This window comes from Hakea prostrata, chromosome 10 (genome assembly GCF_041222555.1).
Source record: "Hakea prostrata isolate BN-2017 chromosome 10, UWA_Hpros_2, whole genome shotgun sequence".
In the NCBI taxonomy this organism is placed as follows: Eukaryota; Viridiplantae; Streptophyta; class Magnoliopsida; order Proteales; family Proteaceae; genus Hakea; species Hakea prostrata.
The window spans coordinates 3,132,585-3,157,184 of NC_142609.1; the positions used below are offsets into that span (position 1 = coordinate 3,132,585).

A 24,600-nucleotide genomic window follows, 5' to 3' on the forward strand; every position below is an offset into this window, starting at 1 on the left:
GAAAAAATAAAAAAAAGAAGGGGGTTGGGGGTAATTTGACTTAAATATATATAGAGATAAAGAAGATCAGACAAGAAATCAAAAGGCGGTTTCCGGTAGACCCTCATAAAGCAAATTCCACCTTCCCCCAAAGCGGTTCACGATCCCTCAGGTCTACGGTGGTGTTTGAAGAGATGGAACGAACGAGAAAGAGAGAGAAAGAGAGAGAAAGTGATAGAAAGAGGGTTTACTGGTACTCTTTAACACTTAAAACGCTTTATCTGAAGATTTTTCTGTTTGGTTCTTCATAAAAAGTCACAAAGTTTTGGTTGAGAAAGATAGAGCAAATTAAGAAGCTTTGTCCTTTGCTTCTTTGCATTAAACTCAATTCATTCTATTCTTCTTCTTCTTCTTTAATTCTGTCACTCCATCTTGATGATTACGAAGATGATCAATAATGATCAATATAGGCGAAAATAGAAGTTTGTTTCGCCTTTAATGGAGTTTTCATGAGCTCCTGACGCATACAAGAGAAAAAAGGTTTGTTGTGGTTTGATTCGGTAGCTCTCATGGCTCTTAATAAAGGCAACTATCAAAGCAGCCAACTACATCAGGATCAGCAACTACAACTGCAACTCCAACAAGAACACCATCAACAGCAGCAGCAACATCAAATTTCTTTCGGGATGATGCAATCATCATCTTCAAACTTCATGTAATTAATGATGCATAGCTTTAAAAAACCCAGAAGAAGAAGACCTATTTCTTAGTTTTTGATGAATTCAAGGATATATATAACTATTTGATGGTGCAAAACTAGCTAGACTCTTAATTCTTCTTGTGTTTTGTGTCAGCAGAAGTAAAGATAGTGCAGCCTATGACTTGGGTGAGTTAGATCAAGCCCTCTTTCTCTATCTCGAAGGACAAGAACACAACCCATCATCAGTTCAGGAACAAAGACGTGAGTCTTCCATACTTTTCTTACTTTCTGCAAATCCCATAAGCTCTCTCTCTCTCTCCTGCAACGACAGATCACTAGTGGGCTTGTTAAGAATCATGAGAAAGGCATGCTACCAGATCGAATCTGCTTGTACTGTGTTTGACCAGATTCGTGCAGGCTGGAATGTGAAGAAAATCAGATATTCTGAATTTTTTTCTTCTTTTCTCCTACAAGGGTTTTACTCTCCTGCTTTAGTTAGCTAAATATTTTCATCATTTTTTCCTGTTCTTTTTGACTGCAAAGGTGTATTAGCAGAAGGGTATCGATTTCTGCCTTTTTCCTTTTTTCTTTTCCAATTCCGTGTGATGGAGTAAGCTCCAAATGCACGAGTCCTTGAGCTTCTCTCCTGAATCCTTTTTCTCTCTTTCCTCTCCTCCTGGTTTTGGTGTCCTGGTTATGTCTCTATAACAGTAAAAACTTTTCATCTCTCTCTCTTGAGTGCCTATGTGGGCGTAATTTGCCTAATTTAATGCTAGTAAGATTCTATATTTACAGAGAACTCAGGATTCAGGCCACCAACTCTAAACATTTTCCCTTCTCAGCCTATGCATGTAGAACCATCTACAAAGGTATGGGCAGTTAATGTGAAAAGTTTCTAGCTAGCTTCTCCATTCTCTATATTCTGGAAGTTGAAGATTCCTGCAAATCTATGGGAGCTTTTGATGGTTCCCATGCTTTTGTGTAGGTTACTGCAGTTGTTTCAGCTCCTTCTCCAACAAACAGTGGTCCAAAGAGATTATCAGAACCGTCCATGGAGTTGGCCAACCAAAGAACAGATCTTCATGCCCCCTCTGTGCCTGAACCGGCAAAGACAGTCAAGGTATGATTTTGATTTTGATCTGGAAAATTAGAACAACATAAAATAAGGTAGATTTTTGGGTTCTTCCTACCCCTACGTACGTGGTCTCTGATTTTTAACAATATTTTAAGCTTATTTCGTCAAAGATTTTTCTTCCTTGCTTTCCTAAATTTTTTTCAAAAGGGTATGATTCTTGCCTTTGGTTACCACGGCAGCGTGAAGGAAATCGCAAGGGTCCAACATCAAGCTCAGAGCATGAAGGGCCAAAAACACCAGACCCTAAGGTGACTAAGGTTTTTTGGTTCTTCCTCTACTAGTTTCGTAATTCTCTGCAACACTGTTCAAATGATAACTTTGTGTTTTGAATCCTTTTTTACCAGACACTCAGAAGACTTGCTCAGAATAGAGAAGCAGCTAGAAAAAGCAGGCTAAGGAAGAAGGCTAGTTTTCATTTTTAAATATTCTGTTTTTATCTTAATTGGGTCTTTCTTCGTAACTGGGTTTTCTTATCATTCCATCTTTCTTCTGGTCTTTTGCAGGCCTACGTTCAGCAATTGGAAACAAGCAGGATTAAGCTCACTCAGCTTGAGCAAGAGCTCCAAAGGGCTAGATCTCAAGTGAGTTTGTTGAAGCTTTGATCACTTAATGTCAAGTCAAAGAGAGTTATCTTTATTATTTCATTATGGGGTTCTCTATTAGGGTATGTTTTTTGGAGGAGGCGCAGTTCTAGGGGAACAAGGTCTCCCAGCTGGCATTAACAATATCAGCTCAGGTATTCCTTCAACCTCAAAGTAAATAATTCATTTGAGACCAATTCTCAAGTCTCAAACAGTTAAAATTTTCAGTGTTTTGAGGGTTTCAGATGCAGCTGTGTTTGATATGGAATATGCAAGGTGGCTTGAGGAGCACCACCGGCTCATGTGTGAACTCCGAGCAGCGGTACAAGAACACTTGCCGGAGAACGAACTACGGTTATTTGTCGACAATTGTCTAGCACACCATGATGAAATATTTAGTCTTAAGAGCATGGTATTGAAATCAGACGTGTTTCATATCGTCTCCGGCATGTGGAGGACGCCGGCGGAGCGGTGTTTCTTGTGGATGGGTGGTTTCCGGCCATCAGAGCTTATCAAGGTTAGAACCCAAAGACCCAATCCCTCTCTTGCCCTCAATTCTTGAAGAAGTGTACAAGCCACAGGTTCTATACTTGCCACCTCAGGGATAAGCTGCAGAAACTTAGAAGGGGTAGGTTTGTGTTAGGTTTTTTTGGTCTCTAGGAGTGGAAACACAAACGTAATGCATGAGATTAGGTGAAGGTAACATATTCATATAGGGAAGTTTCATCATTTGAAAAAAACAAAATAATTGAAAACAAAAGAAGAAAGTCATGAAGAAGTAACCTTAGGGCTGACGTTGCACACCATCCACGTGGACAATACGTAGTTGTCCACGTAGAGTGCCCCTCTTGTCCATGTCAGCCCTGGATGGCACGTATATTAACTATCATAGATTTTGTTATGAGATATGAAGCTGAAGAGGAGATACGATGAGATTGTATGAAGGAAGGAATACGTTTTAATGCATGGGCATGAATGTCCTGAAAGTCGTTAGAATTTCCATTAAAAGACCTTCTTTTGAAATCATTCTCTTTCTTGTTATAAAGGCTCGTCTGTTACTCCAACATTTGGTAGGTTGTAAGGAAAAAATGCTATGGAGCCGTGACTCTCTCTCTCTCTCACTGTAATTGTTGATTTCTGTGTTTGTAGATTATTCTGAATCATATCGAGCCATTGACGGAGCAACAGATCATGGGCATATATGGATTACAACACTCAACCCAGGAGGCTGAGGAAGCTCTGTCACAAGGGCTTGAAGCCCTCAATCACTCTCTCTCCGACACCATTGCCTCTGATGCGCTTAGTTGCTCTCCCAACATGGCCAACTATATGGGCCAGATGGCTATAGCCATGAACAAGCTCTCCACCCTCGAAGGTTTCGTCAGACAGGTAAACATTGCAGACTGATATTCTGTTAAAATATTTGAGTTGAACCTAACTAAGACATTGGTTACGATCTAATAGTGTAATGGACCCTATGAAAAAGTCCAATTAACTGTAAAATATAGTGTTATCTCTAAACTAGATATTCAGAATGTAATGTTTTAAGCCAGCAAACTTGTGCTTGAAACCTAACCCTAATCAATTTTTAACACTTAAATGTGTTTGGTTTGCATCATTAAAATAAATTTGGGCCCTACAACCCATCTTGACCCAAGGGTTTTGGGGAATGGTTTCGGGTTGATTTGCAAGATGACTTCAGACCCGATACCCACTTGACCCAACAATCCATGTTTCATATTGACACATTCTCTTTTTCCTCACAAGTAAGGTTAAGTACCAAATGATAGAATTGATTAGAAATTAATGAGATCTGGTTTTTTGGTATTACTTACAGGCAGATAATTTGAGGCAGCAGACACTGCATAGGCTGCACCAGATATTGACGATCCGTCAGGCTGCAAGGTGTTACTTGGCCATGGCTGAGTACTTCCATCGGCTCAGAGCTCTTAGTTCTCTTTGGTTGTCAAGACCTCGGCAGGAATAATCAATCACCCATCTCCATAGTCTTCTTAAATTCTCTTTTAAGTTGAACATTAAGGAATCCTTCTTCAAAGATCCTTTTGACTTCATCAATCTTCTTGCAGGGCGATGTATAGGTGGATAGATTAGATCAACAGAAATCATTTTATGACATAAATGACAAAACCTCTCTCTCTCTTCCTGCTTTTTACTGATCAGGTCAAGAAATTCAAACAGATATAATGATGTGGCTGCCACTTCTGACCAAGGAATGAGGGAGAAAAAGGAAGAGAGCTAGGAAGTTTGAAGACTGAATTTTTCAAGGGGGGGCACCAAGAAGGGAAGAAGAAGAAGTAAAGAAAGTGATCAGGAAGGGAAAGGGAAGGGTTTGTAGTTTTGTAACAGTTCTTCTTATAAGTCAGAAATCTGAAGGAGATAATTTCTTCGGAGTGGGCAAGAAAGTATGGGACGAGTGTGAGAGTCAAACCTCCATGTGGCCTTCTTATGAGTGCATGCATGCCTTCATTTCTGGACTTATCTGATGAATGCGACACAGCAGATCCCTTTCACATTACCCTTTCTCTCTTTCTCTCTCTCTCTCGCTCAAACTGAGTTCAATTGCAGAGGTTTCTGATTCAAAAGGTGGTGGCAGGTGGGTCTTACATTGGACCTTTAGATCAGAATATATATATCTTACGGAACTGATAACTTCATTCTTGATTGGTATGATTGTAGAGTGAGACTTCAGGATCATCAAAGACTGCTCCACCACAGAATCATAACCAAATAATATAGTTCAATCGAAGTAGTTAATTACTTGCCAGTCAACCCAGATCAGTAACTGAAAATCACAGCTATTTCTAGTTTCTAAAAGCTTCCCCCTTAAGCACGATAAAAAATCACTTTAATTCTCCTTGATTTTCAAATTCAACTACCAAATTCCAACTTAGGGTTCTTGTGGAGCATGGTTTTCAAAAGTAATGGAGGAAAATTTTCTAACTTGGATTGAGATAAGTACCAAAATGGGACCTTGCTTCAGTCCTTCAATGTGCAAGAAGGTCTTACGAGTTTCGTGACCATTGGATGCGAGATTGCGGCTTCTCTAGAGCTTGCAGGATCGTTAATGCATAGGACTGAAGCTCACTAGACCAAAATGAAAACTTGCGATGGTAAAATACCAAGCACACAGATTTGTGGTTTCCTTTTCTCAGTAAAACCATCTCTGCTACACTAGAATGGTCTCCTCTACTATTTGAAAATGTCATATATGTCCTTCATCGTGGACCCAAAATGTCATATATGTCCTTCATCATGGACCAAAACTAAGGGTGACTATTCTAATAAATCCTAGGGGCCCGACCAGTTTATGATTTGATAGGCCGGCCCATGTATTAACACTGAAAGACCACCAACCAGTGTGGCCCGTTAGCACCCTTAAGCCCAAAGAGTGAGGTATTTTGGGCTCTGGTAGTCTAAGAAATTGATTATTCTCTTCTTCCCCCTCTCCTATTTTTGGTAAAATAGTAAACTTGTAAAGGAAGTTGTCATCGCAAGCGTTACATGATGAAGAAATTTTTCAATCCACATAGCTAGATTCTTAAGACGTGCTAAATCTCAAAGCAATATCTTCTTTTTTAGTAAATTGGTTATAACAGTGATTAATAGTATTATGTTCTAAAGTAGTCTATTTATTAAAAGGAAAATCTTGCTTTGAAAAGGATACGTTTCAAGAATCTAACTATGTGGGTTGATAATCTAGACTCCCATCTTGGAGGCGTGAGAACGATGGTCTTGTGATACAATGCAAATAATATTTTTGTTGAATCTTGTGATCCTAATTGATGAGTAGCAATCGGTTTTTATAGGATGAAAAATAGTAAGTTTGATACAAATTGAGTTGTTGAGAGAAATTGCTTCAGTTCAGCATAATTATTGAACTGTACTGTTTAGCTTGAAACAACGACCGTTGAATCAAGATTTCAGTTGAGATTTTTTATCTCAACTGTTGAAAACAAGTGGTTGAAATTTTGATTTCGATTGAGATCTCGATCCGACATTTGCAAATTTAATTTGTTGAACTAACGCAAGATCCATAGTTGAGATGGATACGAGCTCCAATTAGGGAATAAACAAACCTTGAATTCCAAATTCTTGCCTTTTCACACCACACCCTTTCGGTTTCTTCTTGAGATCAAAATCCAGAATCCATTTATAAAATTTTTATAATATTAATAATATGAAATTTAATTTTACCTATGAACCTAAAAACTATGATAATTTACTATCTCAGATACTTTTTCACACAATATAGCTGATCACTTCCTACCATGGTGGTTTAATATGACTAGATGGATTTGTAGAAATCCACCACCTGCTTGTACAAAATTTGTGTTGGCTGTGTCATGACTTTCTTTACGAATTGCTTCTATTTTTTTTAGCATCATCAAGCAAACACCAGATCTCTTTCTCTTTCTGGTTTTTTTTTCTTGGTGAGAGAATTTTCTTTGTTTTATAAACAGGATTATGCATTTTTATATCAGCGAAGGAGACTCCATTGCCTACCTTGTTCTGGACATCAGCAAAGGATGACTCCATTAATTGCCTCTCTTTCTCTCTTCTTGTCTGAACCACTTCGGTCTGGCGGCTTGATGGATTTCAGAACAGTGGAAGATGCATGAACATTGGTTAAAGTCCTACTAGGAAGTCTTCCTTCAACTACTCCGAATCAAACTCATTTTTTGTCGTTGTTTTGAAGACCTGTATTCAGCAATGGTGTGAACAGTATATCATAATAAAAATCTCTTGAGTGTTCAGCTCTGCTGTGAACAGTTTGAGGACCTGTGTGGCTATGTCTTCCTTCTATCGTTTAGTTAATTATATGATGCTGGATAAAGACCAACTTGTGATAGAATTCATGGAACTGCTAATTTCTCAAAAATCCATGAGGAATGGGGATTATAATTCCCACATACAAATGCTAACCGTTACTCTAAATTCCAGAACAAAAGCAATAGAAAGATAAAGATTTCAAAACCTACCAATTAATGGAGTGATCACATCCACAAATAATGGGACTTATCTAATCTATGGAGACAGAAGGCAACGGCAGGAACGAACCCGAAGGCCCAGGAGCGGCCAGGGCGGGGGGAGCGCGCCGGCGCAAGGAGGGGAGCAAAGGGCGCCACACGAACGAGAAACGGAAACACCAAAAGCGCGCCCGCCCACGGGGGGGCGAGGAAAGGCCCCCCGGATGCGGTTTGACAGCCGCGGAGGCCTTGTGCCCATCCTCTAATGGTTTCTACCAAAAAAAAAAAAAAAAAAAATCTAATCTATGGAGACAAGGTTCAAAAACCTACCAAATCTATGAAGATAAAGATTTCAAAACCTACCAATTCTATGAAGACAAAATAAACAGCTACTAAACTAGTATACATATAGCCGTTATACAACCATACCTAATCTAGAGAAGACAAGACACAAAACTTGTCAAACTAGGATGCATATAGAAGAAAAATCATTTGTTGTGCACAACAGCATTAAACCAAATAGAAGGTTGTGGTAAAAGCTTGATTTTAAATTAAAATTTTTAATAGTCTTTTAGTTTTTATTTTTGTTTTTTCGGTCACTTATTTCACATATTAGTACATTGCTATGCACAACATAGAGAGGTGCACGACAGAGAATGCTTTCCTAGATGCATATAGCCATTATACAAACAATTACATGATACACAAGATGAAGATGACAGTTAACAATAACTAGTCAGAACATTAGATATTGACATGATGTTCATAGAGAGATTATTATTATTTTCTTATTTTCCCCAGTAAATAATATAGCAATCCAAATTTGGTCAATAGAAACTAATATACTGTATGTTTGCAAATGTGGGGAAGATAAAATAAACAGGTAAACCTCATACGTAATGAAATGAAGAAATAAAAAATGAAATGAAAGAATTTTGTGAAAAAATTATAAATATGAGTCATATTTTTATTGTATCTAGCACTTTTCCACAAAGCCTCACCTATTTAGTGGAACTTTAAAAATGAATAGCATGAAAAAAGTAAAAAAAACTGCATTTAGGAAACTTGTCTGCTCACTTTTCGACCCCATTGAACGAAACGCGATATTTTTTGGGATTTCATGAAAAATTTTACTTTTTCAAACTATTTCACACCCCACTTCAAATTCAACAGACAAACGGCGCCTAAGGGTTTTAGAGTTGTTTAGGAAGAAAAGGTCGACATGGCTAGCAAGTTGAAGGATAAATTTTCAGATTTTTGACTTGGCTTTGGAATTCATTTCAACTTTTCCTCCCTTTTTCGATCTTTTAGGAAATGGTTTGGTTGTTATAGGAAATGTTTTGGTTGTTCATCTTTTTCTTTAAGCTCTAATCTTGTAGAAGCTGTAACTTTGATCCTATCAGAATCTTATGTTTTGGTGCACACACAGATTGGTTAGAGAGAGAGCTAAGATTACATCAATTCTATAACACTACAAACAACAATTCAAAACTTAGGGGATTCAATGAAAGATAGAGAGAGGAGGATAGAGGTTGAAGGAAAAACACACCACAGGGAATTAATTAAAAAAGAGACCGCACAGCCATTTGTTGGTAGAAGCACCATAAAACTTTCATGTACAAAGGTGTTAGGTTTTTTATTAAAATCTATATTATCTATATATTAAGTTTCAAAATTAATTTTTGCATTTTTTTTATTTAATTGTTTTGTTTGTGTGTGGGACCATGAGGTAAGGGTGGTAATGAGGCACCATGAGTAAAGGAGGCCCTTCATGACCTTGGTTATGAGGCTCTTCATGACATTGGTCATGTGTCTTAAAGGTCTTGATCATGGTGATGAGGTGGGCTTACTTGAATGGTGGATTACTCAAATTCTAACTCTTGATCTTCATTTCTCATTTCAACTTCATGACCATTCATGGCCATTACTATGAGTGGGGGGGGGGGGTTAAGGTCTTTGAAATTCCAAAGAAGTGAATATGAGAGTTACTTCCCCAAGTAGTGGGGAGGTTAGGTCAAGGGGGTTTATTCACATTGGTGGAGGAGGGACAAGCCATTGATTCTCCCCTTGTGAGGAGGTGCGGTTTGGGCCATATAAACCCAACTTTTCCTTGCATGTGGTGTGCAATAGAGACACTCCTCACTCACATTGTTTGTTTTACAAAGTTCATTTCTTTCTTGAGTTGTCAAAGTGTTGTGTTCTAGCTTTTGGCTCCTTGAAGGGACTAGAAGAACTACCTCATCTTCTAGTTGGAGGTTGCTTTATCTTGGAGGTGGTGGTGCGAAGAACCCTTGGTAGTAGGGTGCATCAATTACCTTAAAGACATCACTCAAAAGTGTGACTCAACCTCATCGATCGGTGGTTTGTTCGGTTGCAACTACAAACTCTTCGGATTTACTAAAGATCTTCATCTCTCAATTGTATTGCAATTTCATTTTTGTATGTTTGAAGAATTTGTAATACAATTACCCTAACAAAAGGTGACCACCTTGGTATAAACATTGGTCATAAGATTTATTGTCATTTAGTTTATATAGGGTTTACCTCTTGTTTTTGATCATTGAATTCGATCATGATCCTTCTTTCATAGCCGTTCTATCCTAGGGTTTTTACCCCTCTTTCGGAGTTAGTGGTAGTTGTCCGATCATGGATCCTGAATTTCATAGGATCACGTTTCTTATAACTGTTAAGGTTCGTTTGTCTTCATGTTACTTATTGGTTCAAATTTTGGACCCATCTCGACCATGATTGAACGAACCTGTACTTGGCCGGAGTCCATGACCCAACAACAGTTGAACCTGGGTTGGTGTAATCTTATCCTCACCATGACGTCATTAAATTAATAAATTCTGTACAATAAAAGTTCAATTGGTTCGATTTTCGGTTTGGAGACCAGTGCGGTTTGATGCGGTCCGATGTCTGGTCGGTCTAAATTTTCCATCCCTTAATCGACCCAATAAGGATAGGTTCAGTTCGTCCGATATTTTTCCAATCAATGTTAGTCGTCCGGTTTAGGTTTTGACACCCCTGGGTTGCAGGGCTTTTATATTCTCTCTGGTGTTTGTCATTTTGCTTAGCTTATTCGGGTTTGAGGAGCGAACACTTTCAGAGGCATTTTCCGAGAGCTTCATCAATGGCGCCGAAGCAGAAGCCTATGGTTTCCAGAAACCCAGATCTGGTACGCGGTGTTGGCAAGTACTCACGTTCGAAGATGTACCACAAGCGTGGTCTCTGGGCTATCAAGGCTAAGAACGGCGGTGTCTTTCCCCGACACGATGCTAAGCCTAAGGCACCAGAAGCAGAAGAGAAACCTCCAAAGTTTTATCCTGCTGATGATGTCAAAAAGCCCCTAGTTAACAAGCATAAAGCTAAGCCTACTAAGCTCAGGTTTGTCTTTATAGTTTCCATTTTCGAATCGTTAATGCCAGTTTTGCTTTTAAGAGTTGTCTTTTTGATTCTACTATCTTTCGTCTACATTTTAGGGCTAGCATCACTCCAGGAACTGTTCTGATCATCCTCGCTGGGAGATTTAAGGGGAAAAGAGTTGTTTTCCTGAGGCAACTTCCATCTGGATTGCTTCTCGTTACTGGTAAGCTATATTTTTAATTGGTTCCTTCAATTGCGGTTACGTAACTAGGTTTCAGTCCAGAGGAGAAGACTGCTGAATTGGCAAGGATAATCTTTTTTGTTCCTTATGCTAATTTATATCGCTGGCCATGGATTTGTGTTATTCATTCGATGTGTTTGTGTATGGTTGGCATTTTGGATAATGAATAGGAGATGCGGTATTCCCTATCTTAACGTCTGATTCCAATTCTTTTTATCCTATCCTTTCGGATTTTACATATTCCCCCCCCATTGATAGTTTGATACTGGGTAGTTTCATTAACCCCTGGACTTATTACTTCAACCCCCCTCACAATACTGTTCAAATCCATAAATTACTATATTATGGTAGTGTTGGTTGTGTGGTCGTGTGGTCGTGTCTTAGTGAATGAGTCATTGATTTTCTAGCTAAAAAACATTGCAAGGTGTGGGGAATAAACTACTATAGATGTGCTTCAAAAGGCTTATTTAGAGATTAGCTTGGCACTTGCATCTTTGTTAACCTGTTTCTGTATGCTTAAATGGTATGTTGGTTACATTTCCTAATTTCTGTGTGCGTCTCTGGACATTGTAGAAGATAGTACTTGTTCCTTTGCTTTATTGATCTTGCATTATCAAAATCTCTTTGATTGAGTGTAGTATGTATGATATTTGAATTAGAATTTTTTGTTTGTTACTCGATGTTTTTTTATCATATAGGTAAATGTTTCTTAAATTTTCAAATACTATACCTGTTTGATGCTATGCTACTGTCTTGGTGTTGGATTATAGTCGTATTCAAGGTGAATAATTTTGCTTTAAACAAGTGAGTTCTCCCATTAGTTGGAGGGTTGAATCAAGCTCCCATCCAGGTACTAGGGTTTAGTTTTCTAATTGTTTTTGACTTTCCATTTTAGAATAGGTTTTTAATGTTCACTTCCTGAGCTAGAGTCCCTTTCTCTTCTGCATTGAAACTCTGTTAGTTTCTCTTCTGTTGGCTTTGAATTCTGTATTTCACTATCTGTCATTCCGAGTTTGGATGCTTGCTGCAGAGAATTTCTATTTATTTATTTGGTACTTAGTGTTTGGGGATAACGTATACAGTCTCAAGTCCCGTGTTTAGAGTTGTAGTTGAGTATAGCTGGATTGACGACTTAAGTAGGACTTTACTATATTTGAGTAACTGGGTTGATTTGAAGGAACTTTCTCACTGCTGCTTTGCTACCTATCGTGAACCAAATTCTGGGTCAGTTCTCCGATTACTTCTATTGACTTGCTACTTAACTAGGCTTTTACTATGTTTGAGTAACTGGAACGAAACAAGGAGTTTTCTCACTGCTGCATTGCTACCTACTTGATCCTAATGCTGAAGAAGGCCAGTTATCAGATTACTTCTATAAACTTGCTACGTACCTAGGTTTTTACCATATTCTTGTGTTCTTAAAATTCCAGTATTAACATCTGATATTCTTTGTAAATTGTGACCTTAGGGTCTTAATTGTATTCAAATGACATAATTGTCAGAAACCTACTGAGTGAGTTGTTTAATATCTCGGTGTGCCCGTAGTGAACCCAAATAAGGTTCTGTACCCTAGGTTCTCTATGGGCCCATCCAGATATCCCTAACGGTGATATCCAGCATTCTCCTAGATTCCATCTACAACAGGCACCCATTTATGCATTCACCTCTAGAATCCTGGAACCTGGCTTTAATTGAGCTTCTAGATGTCTTTCATGTTTATTCATATTCTCATTACCTATTTTTGGTGTCCTTTTTGCATTTCTGTCTTGTCAGTGTAATGGTTTGTATATTGCCCAAAAAATAAAAATTGTAATGGTTTGTGATATGTTTGTTAATACCTGCCTCTGTCCATGTGGGTGTATGTCTGTTTGTTCAATTGTTTGTACCTTGTATTTCTGCTCTACAGAATGTTACCAAGTAAGGTGGTTGTGTATTGTATAAAGTATTGATAGCTTAGTCTTTATTCTGCATGCCCTTTGTTGGTTGATTTTCTTAATAAGTTATCTGTTTCTTGTTCAATTGTTTAATTTTTAGCTTAGGCTGCGTTTGTTTGCTGGAATAAAGGTGGGGTAGGAAAATTCTGGAAAAAAGCAAAATTTTCTTACTTTTCCTTTAAATCCTAAAAGTGTAGATTGTTTGGTGGTTGGGGTGGGAAAGTTAGTCTGGTGATGTGGCAACCCAACTTTTCCACCCCAAGCCTTTTCAAAACCCCATAAAATGTGTGGAATTTTGTGGAAAAGTAAAATGTGGGACCCACAATCAACACTTTTCCACAGTATATTCCTTTCATTCTCCCTCACCCCACTACACGGGGCCCACATGTTCCCCCCCCCCTTTTTTTCCCGCCCCACCTTTGCAAACAAACGCAGCCTTACTGTTCTTATTAAAGAAATGTGCAGAGTTATTTGGCCAGGTTCATTTTATGGCATCTTATGACATTATTTCCTACTGTTCTTTTAGCAGAACTTGATTGCTTCTTCTTGTTGCAGGACCATTCAAGATTAATGGTGTTCCTCTAAGGCGTGTTAACCAGTCATATGTGATTGCAACATCCACCAAGGTTGACATTGCTGGTGTCAACGCGGAGAAATTTGATGACAAATATTTCTCAAAGGAAGTTCGAATGAAGAAAAAGAAGGGAGAAGGTGAATTTTTTGAAGCCGAAAAAGAGGTCAGTTCTTGCCATGTCAATTATAATTTTCACACAGTTTATAGCTTTGTATGTGTGTACTTTAGGTGAGCAAGGCTTTAATAAGGGGCATCTGATATTCTATCAGTGCTTAATTGAATCACAATCCTTGTTTGTATGGGTATGTATGCATCCTATGCATGTCCAATCCATGGCTACAGATACTCCAACCACTATTGTACGCTTAACCCATAACCTCGAATTACTCTGTAACATAAATTTTGCCGCTTGGCAAAGTTTTTCTGGGCTGAATTCGTGTCCACGAAATCTTGATCCTTGCATTTGCCATGACATATATATTTATCTAGGTGGACCAAAATAGCTAGTCTAAATGTCTCTAAAGTTTTAGTTTCTAGGAGGTGACTGTTGTGTTATATCACTGCCTGAACCCGGATGTGCTCAATTGATTTGTTTTTTTTTTGGTAAATGCATAGGAAAAGAAGACACTTCCACAGGAGAAGAAAGATGACCAGAAATCGGTGGATGCTTCGTTGATTTCTGCCATTGAGGGAGTTCCAGACCTGAAGGCTTACTTGGCTGCAAGGTTCTCTCTTAGTTCAGGCATGAAACCTCACGAGCTTGTCTTCTAGGTGGTGCAATTGCAACCCATTAGGACTGATTTCCAGCCTGCTTAAGAAGCCTCTCTCTTCAATTTTGTCACTGGTAGACAAATTGTACTTTCTTGTTTTTTGACATTCGGAGTTCGCTTTAGTATTAGCCTTGCTGTGTATTGTCTACTTTAATCAATTTGATCTTCGTTACATTAACATGGAGTTGAGTATCTAGCCATCTATAAAATATATACTCTTTAGACTTGCTTCCTTTAGAATCTTTATTTGGTATTGAAATAGCAGTTATAAGAAAAATTCAAACTATAATTGTGTGAAATCTATAGTTGCGTGATAGTTTTATGTGAAAACTATAAATTCACATTAATTTACCAATAATTCACTTAAAAAGTGTTGTGCAATTATTTGAACCAGGATGATATGATAATTTTTATTTCTTTTTGGAATTAATGAAGAGGGGGTATGAATGTAAAGAAAAGCCTCCTGGGTCAAAGCACATTCTTAGCCAAAGCATTTCCAACCATATTTGCTTCCTTACGCACATTCATTTTTTTTTTGGTAAACAACACTTTTATTCAAAGCGGCCAAGGGGTGTTGGAGAACAAAGTTCCACCAACCATCCAGTGGAAGGCGGCCATTCTTTGGGGCCCGAAATCGAAAGGGCCTTCCTGGCTAAGAGATCTGCAACTACATTAGATCTCTTAGGAATAAAGGCAGGGATACAATGTATGAAGTTATCCATTAGATAATGAATATCTTGGATCGGATGTTTCACTACCATGGGGGTTGAATCTCTCCTTCAAGGTACTTGATGAGTTGCTTACAATCTGACTCAACTAAAACTGACTCATACCCGCATGCAAGCGCCTCCAAGAGTCCCCCTCGAAAAGCAAGAATTTTCACCTTCTTCAGCCGAATTATAGCTTCCGGGTAATGACGAAGCACTCAAGATTTTCCCCTCTGCATCTTGTATATTAATGCTTGCACCACCCTGTTGTGTACTTGCAACCCATGAGGCATCTGTATTCACTTTCACAAAACCTCTTGGAGGAAGTTTCCAATTCGACTCCTCATTTTCTTCATAGCTTCCTTAGGCACATGGGTTGAAGGATATGTAGACAAAAGAAAGTGTCATGCAAAGGATATCTGAGATTTTGAGAAAAACCTTCCAAGACTCCTCCGTTGGATGTTTTCAAAGGATTGTTATTAATGCTTGGTAATCACTTTCAATTTCTACTTGAGCCAGATGAAAATTTTGTGCCCGTATTAGAGACTGTCGCATGCTAGCGCCTCTAAAGTGAGAACATCCTGCGATGCATAACCACGACTAAAACTAAACAGCATCTTGCCCATATGATTACACGCAATTCCTCCATACCTTGCTAAAAGCTTCTCCTTCAAGAAAGTTCCATCAACATTAATTTTGGTGATATAGAGTTGATGATTCCCCCATTTGATCAATCTGGAAAGTGGAGGCGAGCCTTTCCATATCTGAAATCTAAAATGTGTCACCGATTGATTTGAGGGCGTGTCCAATTGTGACATATAAGATTTCCATAATAGCCATAAAGCGATCAAGCATTGTCAACTCGAATGCCAATGAGTTAGTAGCTACTTATCTATATCCACAGTCGATCTACCTGCAGCCATCACAGGGTATTGTAAATCACCCCATACTTGAGTGGCATACGAACAAGGCACAAAAATGTGATCTCCCTAACAACTGTTAATACTTTCCTACTCATGCCTCCAACACCCCACTAGAAGGGGCACCCTTTTGATTTCATCTTGAGATCAAAACCCAGAATTTTTCCATACATAAAAATGGTAAGAATGATGATTCCTCCAATCGTTTCTGCTCTGTTGTTGCCATTGTGCAGGCATATATATGGGTTTTCTGTTTGCTTCAGGGAATGCATCTGTTGCACAAAGTCATTGTTGCCTTGTTGGGAAGATAAATTGATCTCATCAAGACAAACAGCACACTCTGTACCAATCAATTTGTCTTCTTCAGCATTGACTTTGGGAAGCTTCTGCAGTTCCTCAACCGATAACCCTTTTCTTCTGCAATTCCTCAACCTTCTGGGTCTGTTGTTTCTACAATATGAATCAACCCTACAGGGGGCCTCCTGTCTAGAGTTAGAGATGTCGTAACCTCGCTTAGATACTAAAAATAAGAGCAAATTCCACCTACAAATCATTACGTTTGCATTCTATGAAATTTATTTTATTATATTTATATTCCTTATATTTCAACTTATATATCATAAAATATTAAAGTTAAGTGACTGTCAACATTTATTGTATTTTCTAAATTTCTATACTATCTCGCTTAGCCCTCAAATGCATTTTTTACTTTCATGAAATGAGAGAGAGGGGGAGGGGGGAAGAAAGTGAAGAGCAACCATGACTACATTTTTGAATTCTTTTTTTTTTTTCTTATCAAATAGCTTTATCATTTGTAACAAGATACAGCTAGGGTAAATATATCATTTTCTATTTTAAAATAACAATATCATGCACAAAAGTGTATTTGTAATATGGATTCTAAGGAGATGTATATACAGTTTGCTCTATAAAGAAATATAATAATTACCAAATATGTAATTTTTTGTGTAGGCTACGAATCATGATCACAAAAATCCTACCCTTCACTTGCAACCGTATGGGGGAAGAGAAATGAAGGAATTTTTCAATATTTTCATTGAATGTGTGGCAAATTTGGAAGTATCAGCATGCTCAAAAATCAAAACGTCAGGAGAAAAGTTACACAGAATTGAGGACCAAGGTCATGGCTTCCAACAACCCTTATTGTGTTTTGGTAGATATTCCAACCACCCATATTACTAGTATCCGGCAATCACCTGAATATAATCGAACCATCTCACCAGCATTTTGGGGTTTGCAGTCAATGTATCACAAGAAGTTTTCAGTTTCCAACATGCAGTTTGTAAAGGCCATCAGTCAGGAAGAACCCTCAACTCTCCTCTACCAGAGTCCCCACCTTTTCTGTTAAAGTTCGTGCATTCTATAGATCAAACGCTGCGGAGTAACGTCTTCTCGGATGCACCTTACTCAGACATAGAAACAACTCCAAGCCAATCCCTGTAAAGAAATTTAATTCAATGACTCTGTAGCCATCAAGAGAAAAGAAGAGATCAGAATCCTGCAAAAGCATCACCATATAGGTTCTCTCTCCACAATTCTTCCTTAGATTTCAGAGTATCAGTGGTATTGCAGAGGCTCCAGAAGGGCAAGGTTGATCATGCCAGTAAAAGGATGAACTGTAGACATATATGAAACAGGAACTGCTTGGGGGAATGGTGAGAATCAAAAGGGCAAGTAGAAAAATTATAGTCAGTAGAAGTGGCTTGCCAGAATTAAGAAGACCAGACACCGATTTGAGTTTGGTCTAGGCAAGAACTGTGTAATTTTTGATGATTGAAATTGTGGTTTGATGATCAGATTTCGAGTACAGAGAGGGATTGGCCAAGAGATTGAGGTTTCAGGGAGAAGAGATAGAGATTTTTTTTTTTTGGGTGGGGGTGGGTGGGTGGGCGTTTGAGGAAGAGAATGAGAGAAATCTGGACAAGCGATTAAGTATATCAACATAACCATTCATACTAACCTATATTTTAAATATATTTAAGGTACAAATACAATACTAATAAAAAGCATTGACTGTATCTTGTTGACACATGACCTGAAAAGGTTGATAACGATGATGTAACAAGATTAAGGACTGCAGAACACTCACCAAAAGCTCCTGTTAGGCATAATAATTGATTTTGCTTTGGCAAAATCAACTTGATTGCTTGCTTCTTCCTGGAAAGCAACTCCAGTAGAGTTTATCTCATCATCATTTAGTGGATAAATAGCCTGGAAAAGAAAATTGAAAACAGAACTTAGAGCAATTTTCTATCATAAGTTTGAACTTTTGCTCAAATATTGTATTCTAGTTCGCTTTTGCAATGGATCACTAGCTTAGTGAAAAATAACCTAAATGATTGCATCAAACTAGTACTCAATTATGTCTGCATCTCAACCCTAAATTTTTTCTGAAGTGAAAACATATTTTTAGGGTGTTACAAGTTACAACATGCAAGAATGCCCCAGTATAGAGCAGTGAAATGATCCTCATTGAGGGAGCCAAATAGCCAATACCAGGCCTAAGTTAGTCAATGAAGAAGTGGTGAAGAAAGACATGCTTAGCTTAGGCATTGTTCCTACTTCGTAGTATGACCTCAACTAGAGCTTATTGGAGAACAAAGATCCGTGCAGTTGATCCCATGTAGTTGGACTACGTTGATGGATGTTGTTTCCTGTTTTACATCCCATTTCAAGGTCTACTTGATGGGTGGTAAGGAGCAGTAGATACTTATGGTCAGTGCCCTAGAGTTTGTGTTGCCGTTGTCTGCCCCACCACTTTTTCTTTTCATTACTCTTTCGCCCCTGTTTAGGGTCCATACAGCCAACCCCATTAAGTTAGGAAAAGGCTAATTTGTTGTTGATGTTGTAATAGAGCATGTAAGAAATATCACCTCATCCTTCATACAAAATCAACAGAATACACTAGTCTCATCATTCCCTGTTCTCCTCTTTATACATGATTTATGCTTCAAAATCCTATTTCAGATGTACTCTTAAGCATTTCCATACATATCCCTAGTATATCCTGCATCTCTCTAACATGACACATCTCTTAAAATCATATTTCTTATCCAATATGCAGCGCTGATACATTTAAATCTTGAACCTGTGTTTGTGTTGAAAATATGATTATGGTTACTATTACAGTTAGGGTCTTGGGAAAGAGAGGTGGAGTGAGGACTCAAACAAGGGTTTGGATGAATCATTGAAAGCCAATGTTCAGACCATTAACACTGAAGGGGGAAACTGAGGGTGCTAGAGAAAGCAAAGAAGCAATCTTATCCAGGGTTTTAAAACCCAGAACTGGATCACTATGAGCTAGAGGAAAAGAATCTAAAAATTAGAAGTTACCTAAACAAACTACGGGCAAGACTATTATAACGCTACCCTTCCCTCCCCCCCCTCACCAAAAAAAAAAAAAAAAAAAGGTGGAATCTTCTAGTTCTTCCTATTTGACCCGAAACCGATCGATCTAGCCATGAGCAGGTTGAAGAGAGCTCTAACAGGCCTTGGAGGACCGAACCCACGTATGTGGCAAAATACAGGAAAAAATGTCATCAGAAGGTCTATGAGAGCTAGGAAAAAAGAATAAATGAAATCCGTCTTCCTGAAACTGAATTGATAAGCCCAGATTTCTGTTTGTAATCTTGAAACCATTAACCAGGATCTCCCTGTTCTTCAGCCTATGCATCAATTCATGTGCTCTCTTTTTGTTTGCTTCTTCAGTTTCCCTCATTACAATACAATTTCTGGATCTTTTATTTGTTCCTAGAGATATGCTTCAAATGGGTTGCTTCCAAGGTTGTTGTCCACCTAAAAGCCAAAGGAACCATGTTTGCAGAGCTTGTAAGGGTAGCCATCACGATTCAGAGATGAATTGAGTTGAAAGTTCATCTTGAAGCCTCCAGAAACAGACTGAAGTTGTAAGTTCTTCAATGCAGTATATCTGCAGCTCGGAAAGGAAACTGAGAAAAAAGGGGATGGTGGATGTAACTTCCATCGAGAGAGGAAGCTCCCTACCATTGGGTTCACCAACCACCAACCCCCCCCCGGCAAGCCACCAAAAGAAGAAGAAGAAGAAGAAGGTTAGGCCACTATTTTACAAACCTGAGAAGGGTCAAGCTTAATAAGGACAAGGAAAGATCAGATGATGGGCAATTCACCAGCATTACTGATTCTTGAAAGACAAGCCTTTCTTCTCCCTTTACCCTTGAAAGATTATTTCTCACTTAGGATTTGACCATGTGAGGGTTTTAGTGTGGGGTTTGGCAGTCAACACTGTGGATTATTGATTTGATTCAATGTTCATGACCAATGTGCTCAGAGCTGTGATTCTATGCAAATAACAAAATCTGTTTGATCACAGCCATTTTTTAATGAAAGAGCCATATTAGGCATAGACATTGACTAAACAAAATATTAACACTATCGTTAAACACATGAATGGATGTGGATGCTACTAGTTTATTAAAATTTCCATTCTCTTCTTCTCTATTGATAATTATTGAGTTATACGTGTACTTTTCTTTCTATATGTTCTAGTTCTTACATGCATATTTACCAGATCAGATGTTTGATTGCAAAAACATATTATTAGATTCATACATAGCAAGTAAGATTTTGATAAGATCTTGTCTTGAAAAATACAGCAACCTTTATATCGTCTGAAGTTAAAAAGGTAAATAATAAATAATAGATTATTTAACTATGTTAGAATGTAATATAAATTATTTTAATCAAATGCAATGTGGTAACATTACTAAGTCTGGCCACTCTAGAGATGCCAAATATTGAAGTATAATAATATTCCATGAAGAAACTAGCAAGATAAGAAACATGTTACCAACCTGGATTGATACAAGTATATGAATACCAGATTTTAATAATCTGGTAAGCATGGCTGGTATTGCACCAGCTTCTAGTTTCATAATTCATAGGAACTCTTCTCCATCTTAGCTCCTGAAGGTTGAGGGTCACATGGAAGATTTCCTGTCCATCCTTTCTAGCAACTCATGAGCTATCTTCCCTTTTCCTGACTTCTGAAATGCATGTATAAAAGCATCCCTCACATAAATAGGTGGGTAGAAACCCTTCTCAAGCATCGAACTTAGCTTCTCATATGCTACCTCCAGACGACCAGCTTTGCAATGCTTGTACAGGACTTGTGTTTCGAGCTTCCCTTCCAACTTCAAAGATAAATCAACTCGTCCATGCTCCTTCAAAAGGTTATCAACATAATTATATGTGTGGAAGTGGGGGCACCAGCCCATCCCCAACATATCCATCAACAGTTGATAGGCAGCCTCCCAGTTACGCACTACAGCATGAGCATGGATTAATGCAGTATAAGTTACATTATCTGGGACACATCTCTTCTTGTTCATAATCTCAAACAGCCGCTCTGCTTCTTTCACAGCCCCCAGTTTACATAACAAACAAATAAGTGAATTGTATATTACAAGCTTTGGCTTCAAACCAATAGAAACCATCCTCCCAAACAACTGGCATGCTTCATTCACCAAATGTGCTTCACACAAATAACGAATTAGAATTGTATAGCTCTCCTCCAAACAACTCAATTTTCGTTCCTCAGCAACCTTCAAAATTTCAACAGCTTCTTCAGTTCTCTTAAACTGGCATAGTACCGATATAAGCTGATTGATAATGAATGCACTAGGTAGCAAGCCTACAGATAGAGTAGCCCAGAAAACTTGGGATGCAAAGAGTATGTCTCCACTATTTGAGCCCACTCTTGGAACAAGAATGGTGAAGGGTCTACCACAGTTAGTAATTTTAACCCTCTTAATACAATCTTCATTTGTGCTTGACTTACACAGTTCCCCTATAAGAAGGTTTATTGCAGTTCTCGTAGGAGTCAAATTCACTCTGATCATTTCATGGAACACTTCCAGAGCACTCTCCAATCTACCAAATTTACAAAGACCAACAAGAATGTTACTATAGGAGTATGTATCAGGGGACTCAATCCGACGAAAGACAGAAAGTGCTACATCAACCAGATCCTCTGAATTTTCCTTCTTACAAAGCACATAAAGAATGTTATTGAAGACAAGATTATCAGGTTTACACTTGAACTTTGACTCCATCTCTTCAAACAAGGAAAGGGCTTCCTTAACCCTCCCTTGCCTTCCCAAAAACCTAATACAAATAGAAACAGCTCGAGATGAAACCCTACCCTTTGTAGCCGACGCTGTCATTAACAAACACTTCAAATCATCAAAAAGCTTCCTCCGGCCGAGAAAATCAGCCATGTATTCGATCACGGAATCGTCAAAACTAAAACCCATTTGAAATCCAGCCCAAGAGAAGAACCCCAAAGTATTAACTCTCCCTAACTGTCTATAATTCATCAGAACTCCCAAAACTAGGTCAGATTTAAGCTTTGACTTGAACTCTTTCAGCATCTTATCAAGATTTCTAGTTGGCCCACTAGGTTGAGAGAGTAAAGAACAGATTGATACGACATCCGGAGATGAATTTTCTGAAACCAATAAGGTTTCCCGTGATGGGTCATCAGATTCATACCTAAACTTACGAATAGCCTGAGGAGACTGACGATGAACGCGAGATTCAATCCATTTCCCCTCCCTGACTTTGGTGTCTCTGCGTAGAGCATTTGGTTTTCTAACAGTTATAGCAGACTTAGAGATTGAAGAAAATGGACAGAGGAGAAGGAGAGAATGTCTGAGCAGGTTTGGCAGGAGGAAGTAAGCTCCATGTTTAACCCTTCGGAGCATCAGAGAAAATCCGAACGGAATGTAATAATCGAGTCGAACGGTTCTTATGATGTGATTTTAAGAAAAGCATCCTCCGTATCGAGTATTGCATCGTATAGGTGTGTCAACAGAGAGATGTATCGTATCGATTGTGTAAAAAAAAAAATTCGTATCGGCTAGTATCGTATGATATCGTGGGATACTTTAAACTTTGCTCTAGGAATAACATCATTAACGCTTTTATTTATGTATTTTCGATATTACTCTCGCATCCTAAGTTTAAAAACACTATTTATAATATAGATCTCTCAGACTTTGTGAGAATTCATGATTGAGAGAGGAAGAAGTTGAGTGTATGTTTTTCGTTCAAGGTTAGTTTTGTCCTTTTGAAATATTTAACTTGTTTATGTCAACACTTATGTACTTAACTGTTCGTTTGTTTTGAATGAACCCCAATTTGATAAGTCAAGTGATCCTACACTTAATCAAAAAATGATCGAATGGTTCATTCCAGATATCAAATGTAAAAATCGCATTCTAAAGGCGTTGTCAAATTAGTTAAAACAATGTGTATATCTCTTATGAATTTGTTTATGAAATCTAGGAGGCATTAGTCAAGAAGTGTACTCTTGAAGACGTTGGTAACTTGAGGTTTGTGGTTGAAAATTTCTAGAGTTTATAATGGTCGATAGGAGTAACATCTCTGACCAAGTAGACAAGTATTAAGTATTAGTAAGGAATCCGCAAAAGAGAATATCATTTTTCTATATGCCTTTGGGACCAGTGCTTTGATACACAAGCTTCCTTCATCTTTGAGTGCCTTCAAGGTCTCAATGAAACAGAAGAGGAAGGACTGGGCCTTTGACAATGTTGTGATTTGGATCAAAATAGAAGAGAGGAACCAACTTAGGAACCAATCTGTTAATTCCAATAAGCCCAATGCCAACTTGGTAGAGCCTGAACAAAAACAAAAACTTAATAAGTTTCTGAAATCCAACAAAGATGTTAGTTTCAAAAAGAAACCTCTTTGCCAATAAGATCATTGGCTCCATACCTCGAAAGATACGAAAACTCATAAATCTCAATTGGTTGGACTTCTCTAAAGATATGTGGCTCAATACCTTAAGAGATAGGAAACCTCAAATATCTCACTTATTTGTACCTAAGAGATGGCAAGCTTTCTGGCTCGAGACCTATACAAATTGGATATTGGTGATTTGGCTCAGCTGCAGTTAATTGATCTCTCGCACAACAAAGTGGTCCAATACCTGCACAAATAGGGAACCTTGATATTCACTACAAGAAAAGGGGTAATTGCGACAGTCATTTTGCTACGGAATCTGAAAACCATCATAAAAAACTGCCTAATATAACAAGAGTGAAGCTTATTGGAGACTTAGACTTTTAAAGAGTGAAGTTTTATTGATGATTTAGACTCTACAATGACAAAAGAGAGTCTTGTCTATGACACGCCAAAATATGAATGAAAAATAATATTTTTAATCAGAAACCTTGTTGACTCTAATTACAACTTGCTTTGCCGGAAGGGCAAAAGACCTTGTGGACTTCCACTCTAATTGGATCAAAATTAGTTTGGTTTCACTCCAAAGTTGGTCTTTGTGTTCCATCAATCTAGATTCTAACCCTAGTTTTCTTCAAATAGGGATTACTTGAAATATCCAACTATTGGTCTTGACTGGTTCTGAATCTAGAAATATCAATCCAATTCTGATTCTTGGAATCAAACTTTTGAATCCCAAATCTTATCAATAGGACATTTGAAAAGTCAGAATGTTGGTAATCAAATCTGGCTCTATTGATAACAATATGAATAAACCAGAACTGGGAATCAATTTATCAGATCCATTCCAAATCCAGCTCAAATCAAACCAATCTTGATTCTTGAAATTTGAACCAATTGGTTAGCCACGCCAGAGTTGTCAGTATGCGGCCTATTCTCTTTCA

General features: G+C 38.1%; 3 protein-coding genes across 4 annotated transcripts; 2 read left to right on the forward strand and 1 right to left on the reverse strand.

The window, feature by feature from the left end:
* Positions 1 to 238: 238 nt before the first annotated feature.
* Positions 239 to 5,551, forward strand: LOC149001490 (bZIP transcription factor TGA10-like). Its single transcript, XM_089137889.1, has 11 exons — positions 239 to 694; positions 837 to 940; positions 1,475 to 1,548; positions 1,665 to 1,799; positions 1,994 to 2,062; positions 2,159 to 2,218; positions 2,318 to 2,395; positions 2,478 to 2,550; positions 2,641 to 2,912; positions 3,545 to 3,784; positions 4,233 to 5,551. The coding sequence occupies exons 1-11, from the start codon at positions 549 to 551 to the stop codon at positions 4,380 to 4,382; spliced, it is 1,401 nt and encodes a 466-aa protein (XP_088994015.1). The 5' UTR covers positions 239 to 548; the 3' UTR covers positions 4,383 to 5,551.
* A 4,885-nt stretch (positions 5,552 to 10,436) lies between these two features.
* Positions 10,437 to 14,500, forward strand: LOC149001491 (large ribosomal subunit protein eL6-like). The gene is made up of 4 exons (XM_089137858.1): positions 10,437 to 10,770; positions 10,866 to 10,972; positions 13,480 to 13,661; positions 14,114 to 14,500. The coding sequence occupies exons 1-4, from the start codon at positions 10,517 to 10,519 to the stop codon at positions 14,267 to 14,269; spliced, it is 699 nt and encodes a 232-aa protein (XP_088993984.1). The 5' UTR covers positions 10,437 to 10,516; the 3' UTR covers positions 14,270 to 14,500.
* A 2,223-nt stretch (positions 14,501 to 16,723) lies between these two features.
* Positions 16,724 to 22,683, reverse strand: LOC149001492 (uncharacterized). 2 transcript variants are annotated; one of them, XM_089138109.1, is made up of 3 exons: positions 20,746 to 22,683; positions 18,006 to 18,127; positions 16,724 to 17,353 (listed from the first exon to the last, which is right to left on the reverse strand). In XM_089138109.1, exon 1 carries the CDS (start codon positions 22,654 to 22,656, stop codon positions 20,872 to 20,874), a length of 1,785 nt encoding a protein of 594 aa, XP_088994235.1. In that variant the 5' UTR covers positions 22,657 to 22,683; the 3' UTR covers positions 16,724 to 17,353; positions 18,006 to 18,127; positions 20,746 to 20,871. The 2 variants fall into 2 exon arrangements, with proteins under 2 accessions (XP_088994235.1, XP_088994234.1); XM_089138108.1 differs by having other exon boundaries at positions 16,724 to 17,379.
* Positions 22,684 to 24,600: the final 1,917 nt, after the last annotated feature.